Below are 18,631 nucleotides of genomic sequence, written 5' to 3' on the forward strand. Positions count from 1 at the left end.
CTCAACCAATCCGCGGATTACGTGTACACGCTGAGGGTTCAGAGGTCAGAGGTTGACAGCGAGAAAGCAAGATGGCGGCAGGGGGGTGAGATCGGCAGTGATTTGTCACCCAGTAATTTACGTAGACAAAATAGACTTGTACCGCACTTATAATATCCTTACCAACTTTAGAATTAGTCAAGGATATTAATGGCGCTGTTGTACAGCCTATTCTGGCGGCTCTTGCTGTTCCTTCTTCACAGCAACAGAGCACTCGTGTCCTGGTTCCGAGTGCGGCTTCGGAACTGGAAGGGGCTGTTGTGGGAGCGGGCGATGGCCACATTGCTACTTCCAATGGCCATGGCTGGCTTCCAAGACCATCGGAGGAAGTTAAATCATAACCCCGACGCTAATGGGACTGCTGGTAACGGAAACTGCACTTCTAATAGCCGGCACCGGTGGCTGACTGACGGCAGGTCTTTGGAGAAGTTGCCGAGCCACATCGGCCTGTTAGTAGCTGAAGAGGAGCCCAGCTACACGGACATTGCCAACGTAGTTGTGTGGTGTATGGCTGTTGGTATATCCTATGTCAGCATCTATGATAACCACGGTAAACAACTTGCACTTAATGTGTACTATTATGTAAATGTATCCTAAAGAGCTACTGATGTGATGTGTGGCTGATCAATTGTTGACACTAAACTCCCTCTTAAGCATTTCTTACCACAAAATGTTGTAATAAATTCGACTCAAACAAAAATGTACCCTAGCCATTCTAAATTCATGTTGGTGGATACCAGTACTGAAAAGATACAATGGCAAAAACGTAAAACATCTCTTAAAATAGATGACAGAACATGAACTTAAATGTCTTTGTAATTAATTCGAAATAACTTGAAGTCATTATAGAAATATCAACCTTTTGATTTAAATACCATAAATGTTGACAGACGGTCTATTATGGAATGTTTTAAAACAAAAATAAAAAGGTGCTTTGAGGTTCTGAGATTTGTAGCCTTGCTTGAAGTCAAAAAAATCACTAGAAAGAACAAATATTGAGACCCTTTTTTTTTTTGCCAGGTATATTCAGGAAGAATAACTACCGTCTACTCGAGGTGATTTTGACACAACAACAGCATCTCCTCGGAACAGAGGGCTCCAAATACAATGTGGAGTTCCTGAGTGATTGCACCGACAAACAACATAATAATGGTAAGTCCCTGCTCCAGTCCCTTGATGATGACTCACTGCATTACGCAATGGTGTACACAATCTTTTATTACCCCACATATTCTGGGGGAAAGTTAAATCAATGAAAATGCGAGGTCAAAGAAGGTGTCAGAAGCTTTATTCAGTCTGCATGCTTTTTTGTGCCCTGAATAACCTTTGGTGAAAGACAATCACATCAACACAACACTTGACAATATTTTGTGGTCATCCCTTCAAGTGTGAAATGTTTGTGTGTTTTCAGTGCTCTCATGCAAGCCAATAGTGAAGGTGTTGGCACCAGAAGATGGGAAGCAGAGTATTGTTCAGGCCGCACAGCAACTCTGTCGTTCTGTGGAAAACAAAGAGAGGAGCTCCAAAGATATCACCGTCTCTATGCTCGACGCACTGCTCAGAGGTAATACTTTTATTTATAACCTTAAAGGAATCCCTTTTCATAAACTGCTTCATATCGTATAACTAGTGTCATGTATATTTAATATTCAACATACGCTTGTGTTGCCCCCCCCCCCCCCCCCCCCCCCCCCCCCCCCAAAAAAAAAAAAATCATACATACACTATCGTTCAAATGTTTGGGGTCACCTAGACAATTTTGTGTTTTCCATGAAAATTAACAGTCAAATTCAAAATGAGAGAATTTTGGAGAAAAAAAAACTAACATTCATCTGTTTGAACATTATTCTTGGTATTATATACAATTTAATACAGAATAATGATTTGCAAAGCACTGTTTTGTTTTTATTTATGATATACACGGCGTGTCGGTTTCATTGGAATTGAGACTTCTTATCATTAGATTTAGATTTTGTGAATAACATAACCCAACATAAAGTATGACAAGCCCCCTATGTTGATTTCCCAGAGTCAAAGAATATTCCAGATCCAGAGTTGGTGGTGAAGTTTGGTCCTGTCAACAGCACTTTGGGCTTCCTGCCCTGGCACATCAGACTCACTGAATTCATGTAAGACATATTTTTATTTTATTTATTTTCATCAAACGATGCATCCATCAGATATTTATTATATATTAACTTAATTTATATGTAAAGCCAATTGATGGACATGTTTCTAGTATTTAAATAAAATCCACAGTAATTCCACATTGTATTGCAAATACTTGTTTCTGCATATATTTTCTTGGATTCTAAGTATCCGCCTTTTTCAGCTCCCTGCCGTCGCACAGAAACATCTCTTATGAGGACTTACGGGATGTCCTACAACGTTATGGTGAATGTCAACAGCGCATGGGCCAGTGACGTACAGGCCGGTCTCAAATTCATCACAAAAGACAAGTTCAGGGGTTCACACTTTCAAGACAAGGAGGCTTGAGTAAGACTGTGACCTCTCATGCCTCCGTCATGACTTGAACCCCCTTTGTCCCACGTTCTGGGCTTCTCCTGGATTGCTGCGACAGTGAACAAAGCCAGGAGTCAGAGTCGATCTCTCACTTCCTGCCACCAGCTACTACAATAAACTGAAATTCCAGGGCCTCTGCAGCATGTTCTTTGAGCCAAGAGAAAATAGCCCTCTGTGACACATAACATGATGAGAGGACTGTCTGTCCTCTGTGTCTCTCTCACTGCTGGAATTCAATCTCCAGCTGCTGTTTGTCACTGAGGACTTCATTTTGCAGAAACAGAATATGAAACCAGGCTTTGTGCCACGCCGTTGAAATCTAGCTTAATTTTAGGGGGAAATTATTCAAAATATGAGAGGAAGTGGTGCTAAGGGATAGAGTGATTCATTGTGTAAATTTAAGACGTTCATGTGGCTCTGTGTGTTCATGCTCTAAGTCATTGTGTTAAAGTATGATTCAAGCAATTTTTACTTAAGGCTTCACCTTGACTGACCAGACCTCTGAAATAAAGAAATGCACTGTTTTTTTTTATTGCTTGTGTGCTTTTGCTTGACCCACAATGACACTTTAGCTCTATAACAAAAATATAATTTTAACTATGGACAAAATATGTGCAAATAGTGAAAATCATGCAATGGTTGCCCATTGAAATGCATTTGTAAAAAAATGACTGTAAAGCTTCAAAAAAAAATCCTACAGAAGATGCTGACAATATACATACCAATATTATAAAAAAAATCTAATGTGAATATTCGGTGAGTATTCTGTGATTTAAAAATATGCATAGCACCACAGTCAGAAATGCTCAATAACAAATTAATATACTGTATTATATTCTTTTTTTTTTTTTTTTTTTGACAGGGGCGGTTACAGCTCTCTTCCAGGCGCTACCGAGTACAAGGGCACCCCTAGTGGTAAATTTCTTCTACTGTCCACATAGGTCCTGGCTCTCGTTTTGCGGTTTCAAAGGAGGCACTTAGAAACCTAGAAGCCGGTGTGGTCCACCTGGACATCGTCTGAGCTCTTCAACCTCCAACTCAGAGCATAGGAGGCTCTTTTTCCTCCTCCTTTCTTCTTGAGGCCACTGCCCGTCTTCTTCCATCCTCCACGAAGCGGTAATGTGCTGATCGCTCCTCTCGCAACGATGATTTCCGTCGTGTCCACTGTGGAGAGCCTTCCCAGGGGCACGGGGACCCCGGCACCGAGCGTGTATCAGCGGATCAGGAAGGTCTTGAGCAGGTATGGCGTGCCCGCGCTAGCATCCTTTCACATCCACTTCACGTTGACAGTGGCGGCTTATCACTGCGGACGCTCCTTTTGTTTCAACCTGTAACATCACCTGTCATGTCGTTTTCCTGCAAAAAAGGTTCAGCTTGTGCAACAGATGTTAACTAAAACACGTTGCGTACACGTCACGCGCGTGTATGCATATGATCAAGTATATTTCACGCACAGGTTTGCATATGTTTTGTTCGGGTCGTCAACCTGCACCTTTTTGATTGTTTAAAAAAACAGCCACTGTCTCATTCGTTTAATGACATGCAAACTTGTTTCTGAGAACAAGCTCAGGATCCTCGTGAACCCACGCGTGCACGACTACACGCAACACAACTCCCCTCCACTTTCTTACCATCTGCTCTTTTGTCCCTGGACGGTCTTGTCTGTCTTCAGGCGGTTGGACAGGCTGCAAGTTTGAGATCAGCATAACAGGCCCGTGGCATTGAGTGTGTGTGTCAAGTCATTTCATTGGAGACAAAAACCGAAACCTCCTGAATTATTATTTATACCTAAGGTGAAAAGTCTTAGAATAAGTGACTTGGAATACGCATACATTTATCTAGAGTGTGCAGAGATTATATTATTCATATACATTTTGTGCTTAGAGCAGCGCAGTAACCTAATTTAATCACAAGGCATCCTTCCAATATGTAGTTCAAGTTCTTATTTTTTTTTTTCTACATTCTTGCATAAGTTTTTGTCATACTCTATCTTACCGCCACATTCCTAAAATATGGACGGCACTCTAAATTGACAGTGACTCCACAAACCCTCATTATGGGGGACAAAAAAAAAATGCATAGTCGATTTGGCTCAAAGGAAATAGAGCTGTTGCATCTACTGTAGAGGTTTCTTCCGGCCACTAGAGGGCACTAAGCTCTTTTTGATGACATCCTTTTGTGTCACCCTTTTTCTTCCGGGTCGTGTTGTCTACGTGGAGCTCATATCGCAATTCCAACTTTACCTCTGTAAGTGGTCCCATATTATTTATAATTAGTTGCGTGTTGCTAGTGTTCCCTGCATATTAAATTTATTATGGTCGTCGCTGAGATTTTTGTTTACGGAGCTCCTTCATCTCTGTCAATAAACATTGTTAATAAAAGGCAAAGAATCATCTTTTTCCTGACAATCCTCTTTGTGGTTATTCTCTTACAAATAATAATTAATCATTAAAATACCGGCGGCTTATAGTCCGGTGCGGTTTATATCTAAACAAATTGAGATTTTGCCCTAATTTTAGCTGGTGCGGTAATGCAAATTTATGATCTGCATTATCAATTTGTCTCCTGTTTCTTGCAGAGATCTATTTGTGACATTGGCCTTGGGTCAGGTCCTGTCCTTGTTAATTTGTGCCATTGGTCTTACTAGCAAGTACCTGGCTAATGACTTCCATGCCAACACACCAGTGTTCCAGGGCTTTCTCAACTACATCTTGTTGTTTCTGGTCTACACCACCACGCTGGCAGTTAGGCAAGGTACGCACAGAACATGCAGACCCTTGTCCCAGTATTGGAAAATAAATGAAAACAGCTTCCACATCTTTGTGGATGCTTGTGTGTATGTCTCCGTCTCACCAGGTGAAGGTAACTTGCTGGCCATTTTGAAACTGCGTTGGTGGAAGTACATGATTTTAGGTTTGATTGACATCGAGGCCAACTACCTGATACTCAAAGCTTACCAATACACCACTCTGTCCAGTGTACAGGTATTTGTATTTGCTGACTGTAGGAATCATATTGATGTGGCATTTGCTGACTTTACTGACTCAGATTTCCAAGTAGAAAAATTCAATAATGTTCTCATTGTCTTTGGAGGAGCATCCATTTGGTGACAATGTGATTTATAACTGTGTGATAAGAAGTGCAGTGTTTCTTGAAGAGGTTTTTAAGTAGCCGTTAAGGGGGGAAAAACACTTTAGCTGTATTATGTGGTCCTAATGAAGTTTATTACACCTATCCAGATTGAGATACAATATAGTGCAAAATCTTTGATTTATTATTTTAGCAATGCTATATCTCATTTTTGTTCTCTCTCCTCCTTTCAGCTGATAGACTGCTTTGTCCTCCCAGTGGTCTTACTGCTGTCGTGGTTCTTTCTATTGGTGAGATACAAGGCCGTCCACATTGTAGGCACATTATTGTGTCTTCTGGGTATTGGGTGCATGGTTGGGGCTGACGTCCTACTTGGCCGGCAGAAGGGCTTCGGTGAGCGCACTCACAAACACAGTGAACACTTTTGTTTGACTTTGTCAGTAATTATGTTTTTCCCTAAGGATAAAATCATGTCTTTTCTTCATGCTCTATTGTTTAGGGGAAGAAAAGTTATTTGGTGATATGCTAGTTTTGGGTGGAGCAACTTTGTATGGGATCTCCAACGTCTGTGAGGAGTACATAGTGAAGAACCTGAGCCGTGTGGAGTTCCTGGGCATGATGGGTCTCTTTGGGTCATTTTTCAGTGGCATCCAACTGTGAGTAATAAATAAATCTGTGTTTAAAACGTAAATCTGAAAATTATTCCAATCATATGTACCGTATTTTCCGCACTATAAGGCGCACCTAAAAACCTCCAGTTATCTCAAAAGCCGACAGTGCGCCTTATAATCCGGTGCGCCTTATATATGGACCAATATGGATTCGTGGATGAGGACTAATTTATTAAAGTAAGCTTTACGTGTTTATTTTGTGTGTTGTGTGATATTAACGTTTGAGCAACGTTGAATTATTGGTAAATTGTTATTATTTTCACTATTTCGAGTGTTACTATATTGTGATTGCATTAACATTTGAGCAACGTTGAGTAATTTATTATATCCGCTTTATAATCCGGTGCGCCTTATATATGGACAAAGTTTTAAAATGGGCCATTCATTGAATGTGCGCCTTATAATCCGGTGCGCCTTATAGTGCGGAAAACACGGTACACATTTAATTTCTGAAGATGAAATGAGGACGCAGAAATTCTGCTCCACAAATTCTGATGCACATAATATATGTATGACATCAGTCCTCAGAAGTTTGTCTGTTGAATTGCAGGGCCATCATGGAACACAAGGAGCTGCTGAAGGTTCCCTGGGACTGGCAGATCGGCAAGTTTTGTATATTTTTCCTCCGTTGGAGTTTCAAATTTCTGAAAGTAAATGTCATGTGCAACAAATCGCTGTTTGTGTCACAGGTCTTCTCTATGTGGCCTTCAGTGCCTTCATGTTCATCCTGTACAGCTTCATGCCAGTGGTAATGAAGAGGACGAGTGCCACCTCGATAAATCTCTCTCTGCTCACAGCTGACCTGTACAGTCTCTTGTGTGGCCTCTTCCTCTTTCATTACAAGGTAAAAATGGTTACATTTTCTTGTATTAAAATTCTTAGGGTGTTAGTTATTTCTTTAGGGTGACCATAAATATTTTAAGTAAATATAAGTATTTTCCGCACTATTAGGCGCACCGGATTATAAGGCGCACCTTCAATGAATGGCCCATTTTAAAACTTTGTCCATATATAAATCCATATATTTGGACACGCCTGCTGTAGTGGTTTTTAGGTGCACCTTATAGTGCGGAAAATACGGTACCTCAACCTCAGTAGATAGTCATGTTCAAAATACATATTTATAACAAGGTTATTTTTCTAAAACAATGTTTTGCTTGTGTGTTGCAGTTTTCTTGTCTCTATTTGATGTCATTCTTCTTGATTATTTTGGGCCTGGTGGTTTATTCGTCTGCATCCACCTATGTGGTTCAAGACCCTCGAGTCTACAAGCAGTTTAGGAATACAGGCAACAATCGTCCTACAGACCCCCTCCAGTCCAGTCATCGGGTTTTAGAGCCAACTGTAGCATACACCAGCTTGAGCCCTGAATCAGGGGAGGAACCTACTTTACGTGTAATTTAGGGGAGTAAAGATACTCTCCTAAAATATTGTTGACTGTTGGAGAGTACTGGATATGTGGGATGCAAACGTACATGTTTTGGCCCACAGTTGTGCGGGTAAAACTGGATGATCACATGAACCGGGTGTTCTTCTATGGGCCATACTAAAGGAGAGGAAGCTTTAGATCCCTTTGACAAATCATCGTACACAACTGAACGTGTACCTGAAAGAGACTGAATGTTATTAACTAAAGACTTAGCCTCTACAGTGGTGAATGTAAATTATTATGTACATAGTTGTAACAGTATTGTTATCTTTCTTTTTTGTTCTTTGAAAATCATACTCTTCCTGCTTGATGAGCGTGGCTCAACGGTGTTTCTGTTTCTGTATGTGTTTGGTTTAATTATTTTGTATATTTTACAGAGAAGCCATCTGCTCCAACCGAACTACATGGTCATTATCCATTGCTTGAGGTCTTAAGTATTTACAGACGGAAATGGAAATAAAACTTTGTACCGTACAGTAAATATTATTTTTTTTGTTCATTTATAATGGAGGTTTCGGTGCTGATTGAACACCGAATGTCAACACACAATTTAACACATAAGCATAGTCATACATATGTTCAAATAAAAAAATCTAAATGGATTTAAATACATTTATTTGTTTATTATATTAATTTATAGTGTATTTAAAAACGCATCCATGGTGAAAAAAAAAAAACGTCTGACCCCAAGGAGGTAACGTCACTCCAACTCTAAAGAAGGCTATTGTGGTCCTGTAGGGGGCAGTACCATATATGTACATACTCGTGAAACGACATAAAGCAGTGAAGAAGAGTACCGACCGTACGTTAAAATCATCCATCTTCTATTTAGAGACTCGCGGCCATTCCGAATCCGAGTTGAAAAGAGTAAACATCGATCATCATGGGAGCCGTTCTGGGCTTGTGCTCCATGGCGAGCTGGGTACGTAACAAATTGTTAAATGATACATTTAAATAACATAATTTTGCGTGTCAGTATTTATTAGTAGTTTATTTCCAGTTCTCATTTGGTGGCATGACTGTGCAGTAACAAAAGCAAAGGCCGTGTGATTTTTACAGTGACGCAGGTCGTTATTGCTTACAGTGTGGTGACTTTGGTTACGTATCGAATGTAAAGTTGAAATTATATTGCAAGACAAGATGTTTTTAGTCGAGTCTTCTGTTCATGAAATACAAAACCGAAACTAACGATTAATGTAACGACAACCGGGGGCCTGTAGTGTTTGTGTTCGTACATAACAAGCTGTTTTAATTGTCTTCAATTTGTTAATTTTGTCGTGTGTCGTAAACGGCAAACACACATCGGCAATGATGTCAACAAAGCAAGCTGATACGAGGTTAGCCATTGCGACACAGCGGCCATGTAAACAAGTCTGCAACATTTTATTAACGGCCTGGCATTAGACTATATTGAGGCCTACTCGCCATCATGACAAGTGATTTATAGCCGTATCGTGACGTAATATTATCTTTCATAACCTATTTTCTCATTTAATAACCTATTTTCTCCAGATCCCGTGTCTGTGCGGCAGCGCCCCCTGTCTGCTGTGTCGCTGCTGTCCTAGTGGAAATAACTCGACGGTGACTCGCCTCATATACGCCTTCTTCCTTCTGCTGGGAGTGGGAATTGCTTGCATCATGCTGATGCCTGGCATGGAGGAACATTTGAAGAAGGTAATGCGTGATTTTCTAGAAAAAAAAAACACGCGATAAACCGTTAAAATTGATCCTTCAAGCGCAACTAGCAGCAGAAAATACTGACACAATTATAACTTGCAGTTGTGATGATTATACGAGAAACAATACGATGTAATGATTGTTCGTGCTTTCTTTTAGATTCCAGGATTTTGTGAGGGAGGAACGGGTTCATCCATCCCCGGCATAAAGGGTCATGTGAACTGTGACGTGCTGGTTGGCTACAAGGCTGTGTACCGCGTTTGTTTCGGCATGGCCATGTTTTTCCTTCTCTTTTCGCTGCTAATGATCAAAGTCAAAAGCAGCAAAGACCCCCGAGCTGCACTGCATAATGGGTAAGACCAGACAGAGAAAAATAAGCATATAGTGAAAGTCTGTGTTTTAATTGACGCCCATTGAAATGCATTGGGTTTATTAGAACAACATTTCTATTGCGTATAATAGTGTCTTCAACATTTGGAGGAATTCTGTAATTTTGTTTTGCAGGTTTTGGTTCTTCAAGTTTGCAGCAGCTGCTGCTATCACTGTTGGAGCTTTCTTTATCGCAGAGGGGTCCTTTACAACTGGTAATTTGACCTGTTTGTCTCTACCCACAGTTTTGAGTAAATTTATCTCTGACCGGATAGTACATCTTAGTCTGGCTCCAAAATCTGGCAAATTGTATGACAAGTTCTGGGAAACAGTCTTGCAGGAATGATTGTAGTAACCTCTTCCGAACATTTTTTTCTCCTGCAGTGTGGTTCTACATCGGTATGGCGGGTGCATTCTGCTTTATCCTCATCCAGTTGGTTTTGCTCATTGACTTTGCCCATTCCTGGAACGAGTCCTGGGTTGAGAAGATGGAGGAGGGTAATTCACGCTGCTGGTATGCAGGTATGGAGCTCAAACAAATACAAAGACTTAATTTAACATTTCATAGCTGTGACATAATTAAGACTATAAAAAAAACAAAAAAACAATCAAGCTCTTTGCTTATATTTGCAGCCCTGCTGTCTGCCACTGCTCTCAACTACGTGTTGTCCCTGGTGGCCGTTATCCTTTTCTACACCTATTACACCCACTCTGATGGATGCACTGAGAACAAGGTCTTCATCAGCATCAACATGTTGCTCTGCCTTGGGGTGTCTGTTATTTCCGTCCTGCCTCAGATCCAGGTAGCAATCACAGAGACCCCCCCCCCAACACACACACACACACACACACATTTTGACAGGATATACATGATAAAAATTACTTCTTTTTTTTTTTTTTGCTAATGTTTGTTTTGTGTGTGTGACTGAAGGAGTCCCAACCCCGCTCTGGCCTGCTGCAATCCTCTCTGGTGACTCTGTACACTATGTACTTGACCTGGTCTGCAATGACCAACGAGCCTGGTAAGAGCTAGAACATAATTTGTATGATAACTATCAGGACTGTTACAATAAATGTAACTTTTAAAATGTAATTAAACAAATATCAGCAAGTTTCGGTCATGTTTTCTCTATTTTTCAAACCAATGTCCAATTCTGGTTTCACAGATAGAAAGTGCAACCCGAGCCTTCTGGGTATCATTGGGTTGAACACCACCACCCCTGCAACTGAGGACCATGCAGTCCAGTGGTGGGACGCCCAGGGCCTTGTGGGATTGATCCTCTTCCTCATGTGTGTCCTATACTCCAGGTGAGGGTGCAAGCAGTTCAGCACTTAAAATGGACACACCCCTCGTCTCTTTGTGTAGACTGTCCTCGTCTCTCTTTCGTCCTGCAGTATCCGTAACTCATCCAACGCCCAGGTGAACAAACTGACTCTCACGAGTGATGAGTCCGCTCTGATCGAAGACGGACCTCAGGCTGACAACTTTGAGGAGGGCGATGGGGCCAGCCGGGCTGTGGACAATGAGAAGGACGGAGTCACCTATTCTTATTCCTTCTTCCATTTCATGCTGTTCCTAGCTTCACTCTACATCATGATGACTCTCACTAATTGGTACAGGTAAGTAGCTGGAATGGCTAGGACTCACAAACTCACAGAAACAGATTCAAATCAAGGTTATTGTAGCTAATGAAAACCAAGTAAAAGACTATTGGAATTGGAATATTGCAAAACCCAATTCAGACCGATTTCACTCTACAGTATATTGTGTTTTCCCTGCAGCCCTGACTCCAACTACGAGGCCATGACGAGCAAATGGCCCTCTGTGTGGGTGAAGATCTCCTCTAGCTGGATCTGCATCGCTCTCTATGTGTGGACGCTGGTGGCCCCACTCGTCCTGGTCAACAGGGACTTTGAGTGAAACACACTCATTGTCCCCATCGCTTGCACATATTAGCCATTCTCAGCTTAGCTTGTGTTTTATTACTGCAAAGACCACAAAAAGTAGGTGTGATTAAGCTGTTTGGTAAATAGGATTTTATTTCTGCTTTTAATTTTTTTTTGTGTGTTCCATCTCCAAATTGCAGCCAAGTCTCTTTTGCTTGTTATTGTGACTCTAAAGCAATGTGTTGTGGTTCCTGTTGTAAATATATTAATGTATGTTTCCCAGTTATTTCTATTAAAACAGTTGCATGGTTTTATTTTAAAATCTTAGGTGACATCTGCTTGAGAATTTGAGGGGTGTAATCATTATTTGGACAAATGTGGTAAATCTGAAAGTGAAGTCATTCTCGTCATGCTGGAACAAAAAAAAAAAAGAACAATTTCCAAAGTGATCCCAAAAAGTACTGCAATTTGCTGACTATAAACCGCACCAGTTAAAATGAGACTAAAATTCTGTTTTGTTTTATATACTGTCTGAAATATTTGGTGAAGAATGTTGCCTGGATTATTTGAATATTTTCAAATATTTTTGTCCATCTAGTGTATATCATCCAAACATGTCACACACTGACAAACTTGTTGAAATAAGCAGGTCTGCTGCTGTGATAGTAAAGTTACCTGCCTCCACACACACAATAGATTATTGATTTTGATAGATATAATTAGCGCTACCTTTTGACTTGCAACTTTTGAAGTTATGGTGTTAACATTTATTTCCACACTCTGCACTTGTAATGTATTATGGCTATAACCTCTGCTTTGATCCAAATCTGACTTTTGAAATGTTAAGTGTATTGTAACTGATTTAATAAAACAATAAACTGAAATGGAAAAATTATGTATTGTTATACACTAAGGTTTCACCAGATTTTGTTGTTTATAAGAAAGTAAGATGTTTATATTTAGTACGTCAGTCTTTGGGGCAGCACTACTAATAAGGTAATGGGTGCAGCCAATTACACAAATCCGCCATCTTTATTACTCGGAGAGACTTTTGCTGTCCAAACAAAATAATTTTTCATTTCATTGAGGGCTCAGTTCCTTCAGTCTATGGAAACGATCGACACAGTAAAGCGGTAAGCTTGCGATGACACAAAAGTAACAAACTGTATTTCACTTCCATATTATTGCGTGTCTATGATGCCCTCGTTTTCATAGCATTAGCATCAGTCTGTCTGATTTTAGCGCTTTGTTTTGACTTCTTGTGGATGTATTTTGAGTAATTGTATCAGATGAATTGCATCAAAGGTGCTGTTTTATTCTTGGGGAATACAGTAATGTGTTAAATACATTCGTTAGCTTCTCGCTAACTCTTGCGTTAGCATTAGCTTCTTAACTTGACTATAGTGCTTGTTCACAAGACGTGTTCATTAATATTGTAAAGGGATTTATTTCGTTACGTGTCATGTATGGTTGTATGGACAAGTCTTATCAGAATCAGTATTCACATATTTTTAATCAATCAAAAAGTGTGCGGCGCAAGTAAACTCTACTTCGGCAAACAAACAAACAAACAAAAAAAACAACTGAAAATATATAACCATGACATGTCAGCTTAAAATCAGTTTCATTTTGATCCCATGTTGAAAATAGTGGACAACAAAGACCTTAACAGACAGCTGATCAACTTTGAGGCCAAATACAAGCAATGACCAACATTCTCTGGGAGCTAAATAACATGTTTCCCATTTAATTCTTGACAACTAGGACAAATTTGTATTTCTAGTCAATAAAAACTAGTGAGGTTAATAGGTAACACGCACATATTCAACTTCTCACAATCTAAGTCTGTAGAAGAACTGTATTGAAATTCTGCTTGTGGGACCACTGCTCATTTTGGAACCATCCAACATTTCTATGTTGAAAATGTTTTTTTTACTCACTGCTATATTTAGTTTTAAACTAATGTTTTTGGCATTCAAAGCATTAGGTATAAATCTTGTGTGCTATGCAACTTGATAGGTTTCAATTTCACCTCTTTGCCGTTACAAATAATTTCTCTTTATATCTGAATATACTGTATTTTACACACAAAAGGATCATGGGTATACTATATTTTCTTATCGAGCATTTCATAAAAGCATTGTTAATATTGCAATGACTAACATATATTACAAGATCATAATTTACCAGTTTAATGCATCCTCACAGTGGTCCAATTTAATACAATTAATGTTGCACACATACGATGTGTGTTAATAGCAGTTTTCGATTGTTAGATGAACATCATTTAATACTGTTAAATTGATAATGTATGACAGTGAAACTCCAAATCTAAATAAGCTGCTCTAAAAACCCATACAACACAAACCTTTTACACATCTGTGTACTGATTCAAAGACCAATGTTTTTCTAATTAGAATCACATTACCATCTACTTTTGTAGTTACTAAGCTCATTATATTAGCTTTGTTCCAGTTGTCAAGAATGTTATGAAAACAAGTCCAAGGGAATTCAAAGAGAAGCAAGCCTGACAGTGACGCTTAACATCAGGAATGTTGCTTTTTGACAAATGTTGTGGAAAGACAATGAGAACAACAAACTTAACAAGAATAAATAGAAGTATTTACAGTCTATTTGCTAAGGAAAGCATATCAGTATTTTCTTTTAGCTTTGAACCTGACTGCAGGGACATATAAGCGCCGTTTTACGCCAGCTAGTTTGTGCCAAACTTCACGTACTTAAGCATAAGATGAGAACAGGCATATGAACAATCCAGACCAACAACAAACATGTTGACCAAATGGCAGAAAACATTTCCCTTTAACAAGACAAGTTACAGCTTCTCCAGAGAGAAATGCCCTCAATTTGTGACCTGTGCCCAGTTTGTAGTCATGAAGAATGTATGGACAGGTGGAAACTAATCCTGAAGTTAACGTGACATTTAACGGCTGATGCAACTCTTAGAAGTAGCAGTGCAATTTTTTTTTCACATGGCAACAAAGCCTCATGTAACAAGTACAGTAATTATAAAAATGTAGCTTAATTTCCTTTCATAACCGGTTCAGTGTAAAAGCCTTATCGTTGAAGGCACAAACTGCAGCTAGAGTGGATGCAAAACAGTATTGTCGCCTCAATGCTTACACCCCATCTATCTCAGGGCAGATGGCCTGAGGGTCGCACAAGTAGAAAAGGGTCTCTTCGCTGGCTTCGGCCTCTGTTAGAGGCTCCAGGCGGATGAGGGAGCTTCGGCCGGGCGGCTTTGACTCGACGCTGCTGTCCAGCAGCTCCGACGGCGGTTCTGACCCGACACAGGCGGTTGAGAGCTCTGGCTGGGTGCTGCTCCCTCCGCCCAGCTCCACTTCTGCAGGCGTGGTACAGCCATCCAGGAAGGCCAACAGCGGACAGGAAGTGTACTGAATCAACTGCTTGTCTGAACGCAAACAACAAGGAGTCAATAGGCACAATATGAAGTAAGCTAACAACTATCCCATATGTGTGACCTTAGAGGTCAAATGTGAGGAAACCCACTCACCTGTGTTGTTTCCCACCAGCTTGCCATTATTTGTTTGGGCTGGGATCTGTTTGGATGACGTACTCTCCTGGAAATAAGAGGAAACCAAATAGTTACGATTAGGATGTTACTTGAAGATTTACGTACAGGTAATGTATGTATTTATGTGTTTTACCTCCAAAGTATCTACGTCGATACCCGGTTTTCCATAAAGCATAGCCTGAAAATCCTCAAGACTGCAGTCAATGCTGTCCAGATAGTCCATTAGCTCAAGCCTGACAACGGGGACAAATCACCACAGTGATTAGCTGTATCATAGGCATGATGCCAGTATTTCCAAAGTAAAAATAAATGTGCTCACTGATTGATGAATGTACCAGCTGGTATGTATTACATTAAACAAATATTTTTAGATTGAATTAATAACAGGCCAAGTGTATTAAAACAATGATTAAACATTAAAAAATATAATCATTTGTTTTTGTTATTAAATACATTTTGATCCAAATCTGCATCAGGAAAGTGTTCAACAAGAAGTTCACAATTTATTTTATGAAACCTTCAACTGCCCACCTAAAGTCAGAACAACGTCAACATGTCGAAAAGATAGCAGACATGACGGTAAACTTACTTGCCCAGGAGGTTAATATTCTGTGAGATGGCCCCATTTTCCTTTAATATGGCGTCCATCATCATGACGGGGTCATCTAGACTAAGACCAGACGATTTATTGAGCTGAAGAGCGCTGCTGGTTGGTCTGTTGCTATCCAATGTGCTGCTCTTCGGTTGTCCCACGTCAGGCTCTTTGACATCTTCGATGCAGATTGCGCTGCCCTCTGCCTCAGCTTCCAGCACCGGGCAGTCGTCTAGGTCTACTTCCACTATTTCAACGTCACTGAGGAAATCAAATTAATTTAACAATATTTTTTTTCTGTACTGGCAGTAAACGTCACCAAATCATTAAAATATGTCAAGTCAGTTGACTCACCAAAGCTCGTTTCTGGGTGACCCATCTGTGATATCGGTGGCTCTCTCGACGTCGTTCTCCGTGAAGTCACAGATGATGATGTCATCTAACGCGTCAGAGGCCTTAACACTATTCCGACTGCTGACAGGTGACTAGTAGGTCAGAAAAATCAACCTCATTTAAAAACAGTTACCGAACCACTCCAACTATACAGAATCACTGGTTACTAGACTACATGGAGGATTAATAACACATTTGTCATTATTATTATTACTTTTTTTTTTATAGACTGATAAACACTGACTTCTGAAATGTACTAAATGTTTATTGTGTCTGTTCGATTATCCTATTGAGCAATACAATCGGGACTGAAAAATATTGACTTAAATTGCTGGCACTGACCTCTACACAAACTTTGTCATCGTAGATCTCGTGAAAATATTTGGTCTTCTTTCCATTGCTGTTCATGAGACTGGGCCTGCCAAAAAATAAAATAAAAAATGTAAGTAAGTCATCAAATATTGCAATTCATCTATACTTGAACACTCACCTTTTGCGCTTTAAATTCAGCAGGTGGTTGTTTTGTACCAAGGTGACAATGAAATGTACGAGCTGAAAGAGAAAACCATCATTAAGAAGAAAGACCACGTAAAGACCCAAATTTACAGTACCTTCTTGATGACTTGCTGCTGGTGTGCATGCTTCTGCCTTAAATCAGAGATCTCTGTCCACAGAGCTTCATTCTCCCTGAACAAGAAAATTAATGTGAAAGAAATGTCTGCTTAGAGGGGGGGAATCCGAAAGATTGAACCTAACCCAACTTTCTGGAGGCTGCACTAACCTCTTCAGTGTTGCTAGTCTGACGTCGATGTTTTCTTGCTTGCTGTGAACACTCTGAAAGCTCGCCAAGATCTTGGACAAGTCTTCTTGTCGAATTTTATTTTCTTCGGGGCGCGTGTTTGAGACCTGATTGATAGATTTTGACCACCCCAAGAAAAACACAAAAATGACAGACTCTGATTAGCTTTAGCAGAGTTTCTCAATTTGGCTGATGACTTGACAGAAGCAATTGCGCTTAAATGTGTGGCAGCAGAAAAAAAAAGACCAAAAAACTACAAAATCAATGAGCTTTATGTATTTTTTCTTTTTTAAATTGCACTGTTTGCAAATGTGAACATAACAAATTCAATAACATTCACCTTTCTCTTGATGTTCTCAAGCAGGTCATCCTGTCCGTGTTTGAAGTAAGTGTGCTGAAACTCCACAGGCCCATCTCTCTCCTGCTTGACAATACCTTGGTCAATGTGCATCACTTTACGGAATCCATCTGAATAAATGACAATCATGCATGGTGAATCAGCATGTGCAGCAACATACTATGGGTAAGGACTGTCATTACAAACAAAACCTATTCAATATTGTCACTATTAAGCAAAAAATGAACAATATAAAATGTATTTTGATAGATGGTTAAAACAACTCAATGACTGCAACAATTAAAGTAGATCAGAATTGAATTCATTGTACAGTAGACCCTGTGAATTCAAAGGCCGATTATGGAGTACTTGTTATTTTTAAATTGACCATCATCTTCAAGAAATAGAAGCCTCCAAAGTTTGTCTTGTATGATGTCACGAGAGCTCTGCACAGAACTACATACTTTAATCATAACATAACAGCTGTATGACAAGCAAGGAATTTTGCTAACAATAATGTTCTACTACTTCTCTATGCAATAAAAATGTATCTTACACATATTGAGCTGCCTGATGAAGCTGGCCATGTTGTTGTGCTTGAAGAACTTTGGGAGAATTTCCTTGGAAAACCGCTGTTCATCCAGCACCAGGAAGCTATTGCCCTCCTTAAAAACAAAATTAATAATTGGGCATTGTAAAATTGATGGATATATTTTTGATGCGTCCTAATGTAAAACGAAAATGACTGTTGACTCAGCTACATTTTTTAGCATACAGCTTTGACACTATAATGCCCCTTGCTAGCTACTCTCAACCGTTCGCGTACACGTTTAGCTGGTCGAATAAAAACCCACGTTTAATTTAGAGAACGTTTAAATTTGACAAGCCCCGTCACTTGTTAACTTGGTAACAGTCACAACAATTCAATACGACGATCCGTGTGCTATTGTTGCGAGCACCTGTTTTGTGTTAGCTTCTCCAACAAGCAGGCTAATGGCACACATTACCTGACTCCAGCAAATAAGTTCATTCGTGTCTGCATCCTCGACCAGCGTCCACAGCTTGGTGAGGAAAGCCGGGACGTTTGAGTTGTGTTTCATCTCGAAACCTGGACTGTTTTGACGAAGTATTCTCGGTTTTCGTTTTTTTTTCCCGAAGGCTTTGGGTGATGCGATGCGAATGTTTACCGTTGTGTGGACGAGCCTCCTACAACTTCCGTTTCAAGTGCTTCGGGGCTGATTGGTCAGAAAGGAGTTTTACGTAACAAACCTC

General features: G+C 40.0%; 5 protein-coding genes and 1 long non-coding RNA gene across 7 annotated transcripts in view; 4 read left to right on the top strand and 2 right to left on the bottom strand.

Moving 5' to 3' along the window:
* Positions 1–31: 31 nt before the first annotated feature.
* nus1 (NUS1 dehydrodolichyl diphosphate synthase subunit) lies at positions 32–3,094 on the top strand. The gene is made up of 5 exons (XM_049756060.1): positions 32–589; positions 1,060–1,191; positions 1,451–1,603; positions 2,069–2,168; positions 2,372–3,094. Exons 1-5 carry the CDS (start codon positions 190–192, stop codon positions 2,460–2,462), a joined length of 876 nt encoding a protein of 291 aa, XP_049612017.1. The 5' UTR covers positions 32–189; the 3' UTR covers positions 2,463–3,094.
* On the bottom strand, positions 2,827–4,247 carry LOC125989774 (uncharacterized). Its single transcript, XR_007488717.1, has 2 exons — positions 4,194–4,247; positions 2,827–3,918 (listed from the first exon to the last, which is right to left on the bottom strand). It is a non-coding gene; the product is annotated as an uncharacterized lncRNA (long non-coding RNA).
* Positions 3,458–8,233, top strand: slc35f1 (solute carrier family 35 member F1). Its single transcript, XM_049756053.2, has 8 exons — positions 3,458–3,802; positions 5,141–5,316; positions 5,419–5,546; positions 5,886–6,045; positions 6,152–6,308; positions 6,874–6,926; positions 7,013–7,167; positions 7,494–8,233. The coding sequence occupies exons 1-8, from the start codon at positions 3,708–3,710 to the stop codon at positions 7,725–7,727; spliced, it is 1,158 nt and encodes a 385-aa protein (XP_049612010.1). The 5' UTR covers positions 3,458–3,707; the 3' UTR covers positions 7,728–8,233.
* Positions 8,234–8,505: 272 nt separating this feature from the next.
* Positions 8,506–12,580, top strand: serinc1 (serine incorporator 1). Its single transcript, XM_049756987.1, has 10 exons — positions 8,506–8,674; positions 9,265–9,426; positions 9,589–9,782; positions 9,934–10,013; positions 10,183–10,320; positions 10,432–10,601; positions 10,730–10,820; positions 10,965–11,106; positions 11,194–11,418; positions 11,581–12,580. The coding sequence occupies exons 1-10, from the start codon at positions 8,636–8,638 to the stop codon at positions 11,717–11,719; spliced, it is 1,380 nt and encodes a 459-aa protein (XP_049612944.1). The 5' UTR covers positions 8,506–8,635; the 3' UTR covers positions 11,720–12,580.
* A 532-nt stretch (positions 12,581–13,112) lies between these two features.
* On the bottom strand, positions 13,113–18,590 carry hsf2 (heat shock transcription factor 2). Its single transcript, XM_049756986.2, has 12 exons — positions 18,367–18,590; positions 17,916–18,024; positions 17,363–17,490; positions 17,005–17,129; positions 16,835–16,910; positions 16,714–16,775; positions 16,566–16,641; positions 16,185–16,315; positions 15,828–16,091; positions 15,372–15,471; positions 15,218–15,284; positions 13,113–15,115 (listed from the first exon to the last, which is right to left on the bottom strand). The coding sequence occupies exons 1-12, from the start codon at positions 18,457–18,459 to the stop codon at positions 14,823–14,825; spliced, it is 1,524 nt and encodes a 507-aa protein (XP_049612943.1). The 5' UTR covers positions 18,460–18,590; the 3' UTR covers positions 13,113–14,822.
* mcm9 (minichromosome maintenance 9 homologous recombination repair factor) overlaps positions 17,415–18,631 on the top strand; it is a 53,576-nt gene continuing 52,359 nt past the window's right edge. For both annotated transcript variants that reach the window (XM_068649132.1, XM_049756964.1), the window contains exon 1: positions 17,415–17,545. In XM_068649132.1, the coding sequence (XP_068505233.1) occupies positions 17,512–17,545 (34 nt within the window). In that variant the 5' untranslated portion in view covers positions 17,415–17,511. The remainder of the gene's footprint in view (positions 17,546–18,631) is intronic.

The sequence above is a fragment of the Syngnathus scovelli genome, chromosome 20 (assembly GCF_024217435.2).
Source record: "Syngnathus scovelli strain Florida chromosome 20, RoL_Ssco_1.2, whole genome shotgun sequence".
In the NCBI taxonomy this organism is placed as follows: Eukaryota; Metazoa; Chordata; class Actinopteri; order Syngnathiformes; family Syngnathidae; genus Syngnathus; species Syngnathus scovelli.

Coding starts and splice junctions, on each gene's coding strand:
- nus1 (XM_049756060.1), top strand. CDS start 190: ATGGCGCTGTTGTACAGCCTATTCTGGCGGCTCTTGCTGTTCCTTCTT. Junction 590..1,059: donor CAGCATCTATGATAACCACG/GTAAACAACTTG, acceptor TTTTTTTGCCAG/GTATATTCAGGAAGAATAAC. Junction 1,192..1,450: donor CGACAAACAACATAATAATG/GTAAGTCCCTGC, acceptor GTGTGTTTTCAG/TGCTCTCATGCAAGCCAATA.
- slc35f1 (XM_049756053.2), top strand. CDS start 3,708: ATGATTTCCGTCGTGTCCACTGTGGAGAGCCTTCCCAGGGGCACGGGG. Junction 6,927..7,012: donor TCCCTGGGACTGGCAGATCG/GCAAGTTTTGTA, acceptor TTTGTGTCACAG/GTCTTCTCTATGTGGCCTTC. Junction 7,168..7,493: donor TCTTCCTCTTTCATTACAAG/GTAAAAATGGTT, acceptor TGTGTGTTGCAG/TTTTCTTGTCTCTATTTGAT.
- serinc1 (XM_049756987.1), top strand. CDS start 8,636: ATGGGAGCCGTTCTGGGCTTGTGCTCCATGGCGAGCTGG. Junction 11,107..11,193: donor ATGTGTGTCCTATACTCCAG/GTGAGGGTGCAA, acceptor TTCGTCCTGCAG/TATCCGTAACTCATCCAACG. Junction 11,419..11,580: donor ACTCTCACTAATTGGTACAG/GTAAGTAGCTGG, acceptor TTTTCCCTGCAG/CCCTGACTCCAACTACGAGG.
- hsf2 (XM_049756986.2), bottom strand. CDS start 18,459: ATGAAACACAACTCAAACGTCCCGGCTTTCCTCACCAAGCTGTGGACG. Junction 16,316..16,565: donor ATGACAAAGTTTGTGTAGAG/GTCAGTGCCAGC, acceptor CTGACCTACTAG/TCACCTGTCAGCAGTCGGAA. Junction 15,116..15,217: donor GCTGGTGGGAAACAACACAG/GTGAGTGGGTTT, acceptor GTTTGCGTTCAG/ACAAGCAGTTGATTCAGTAC.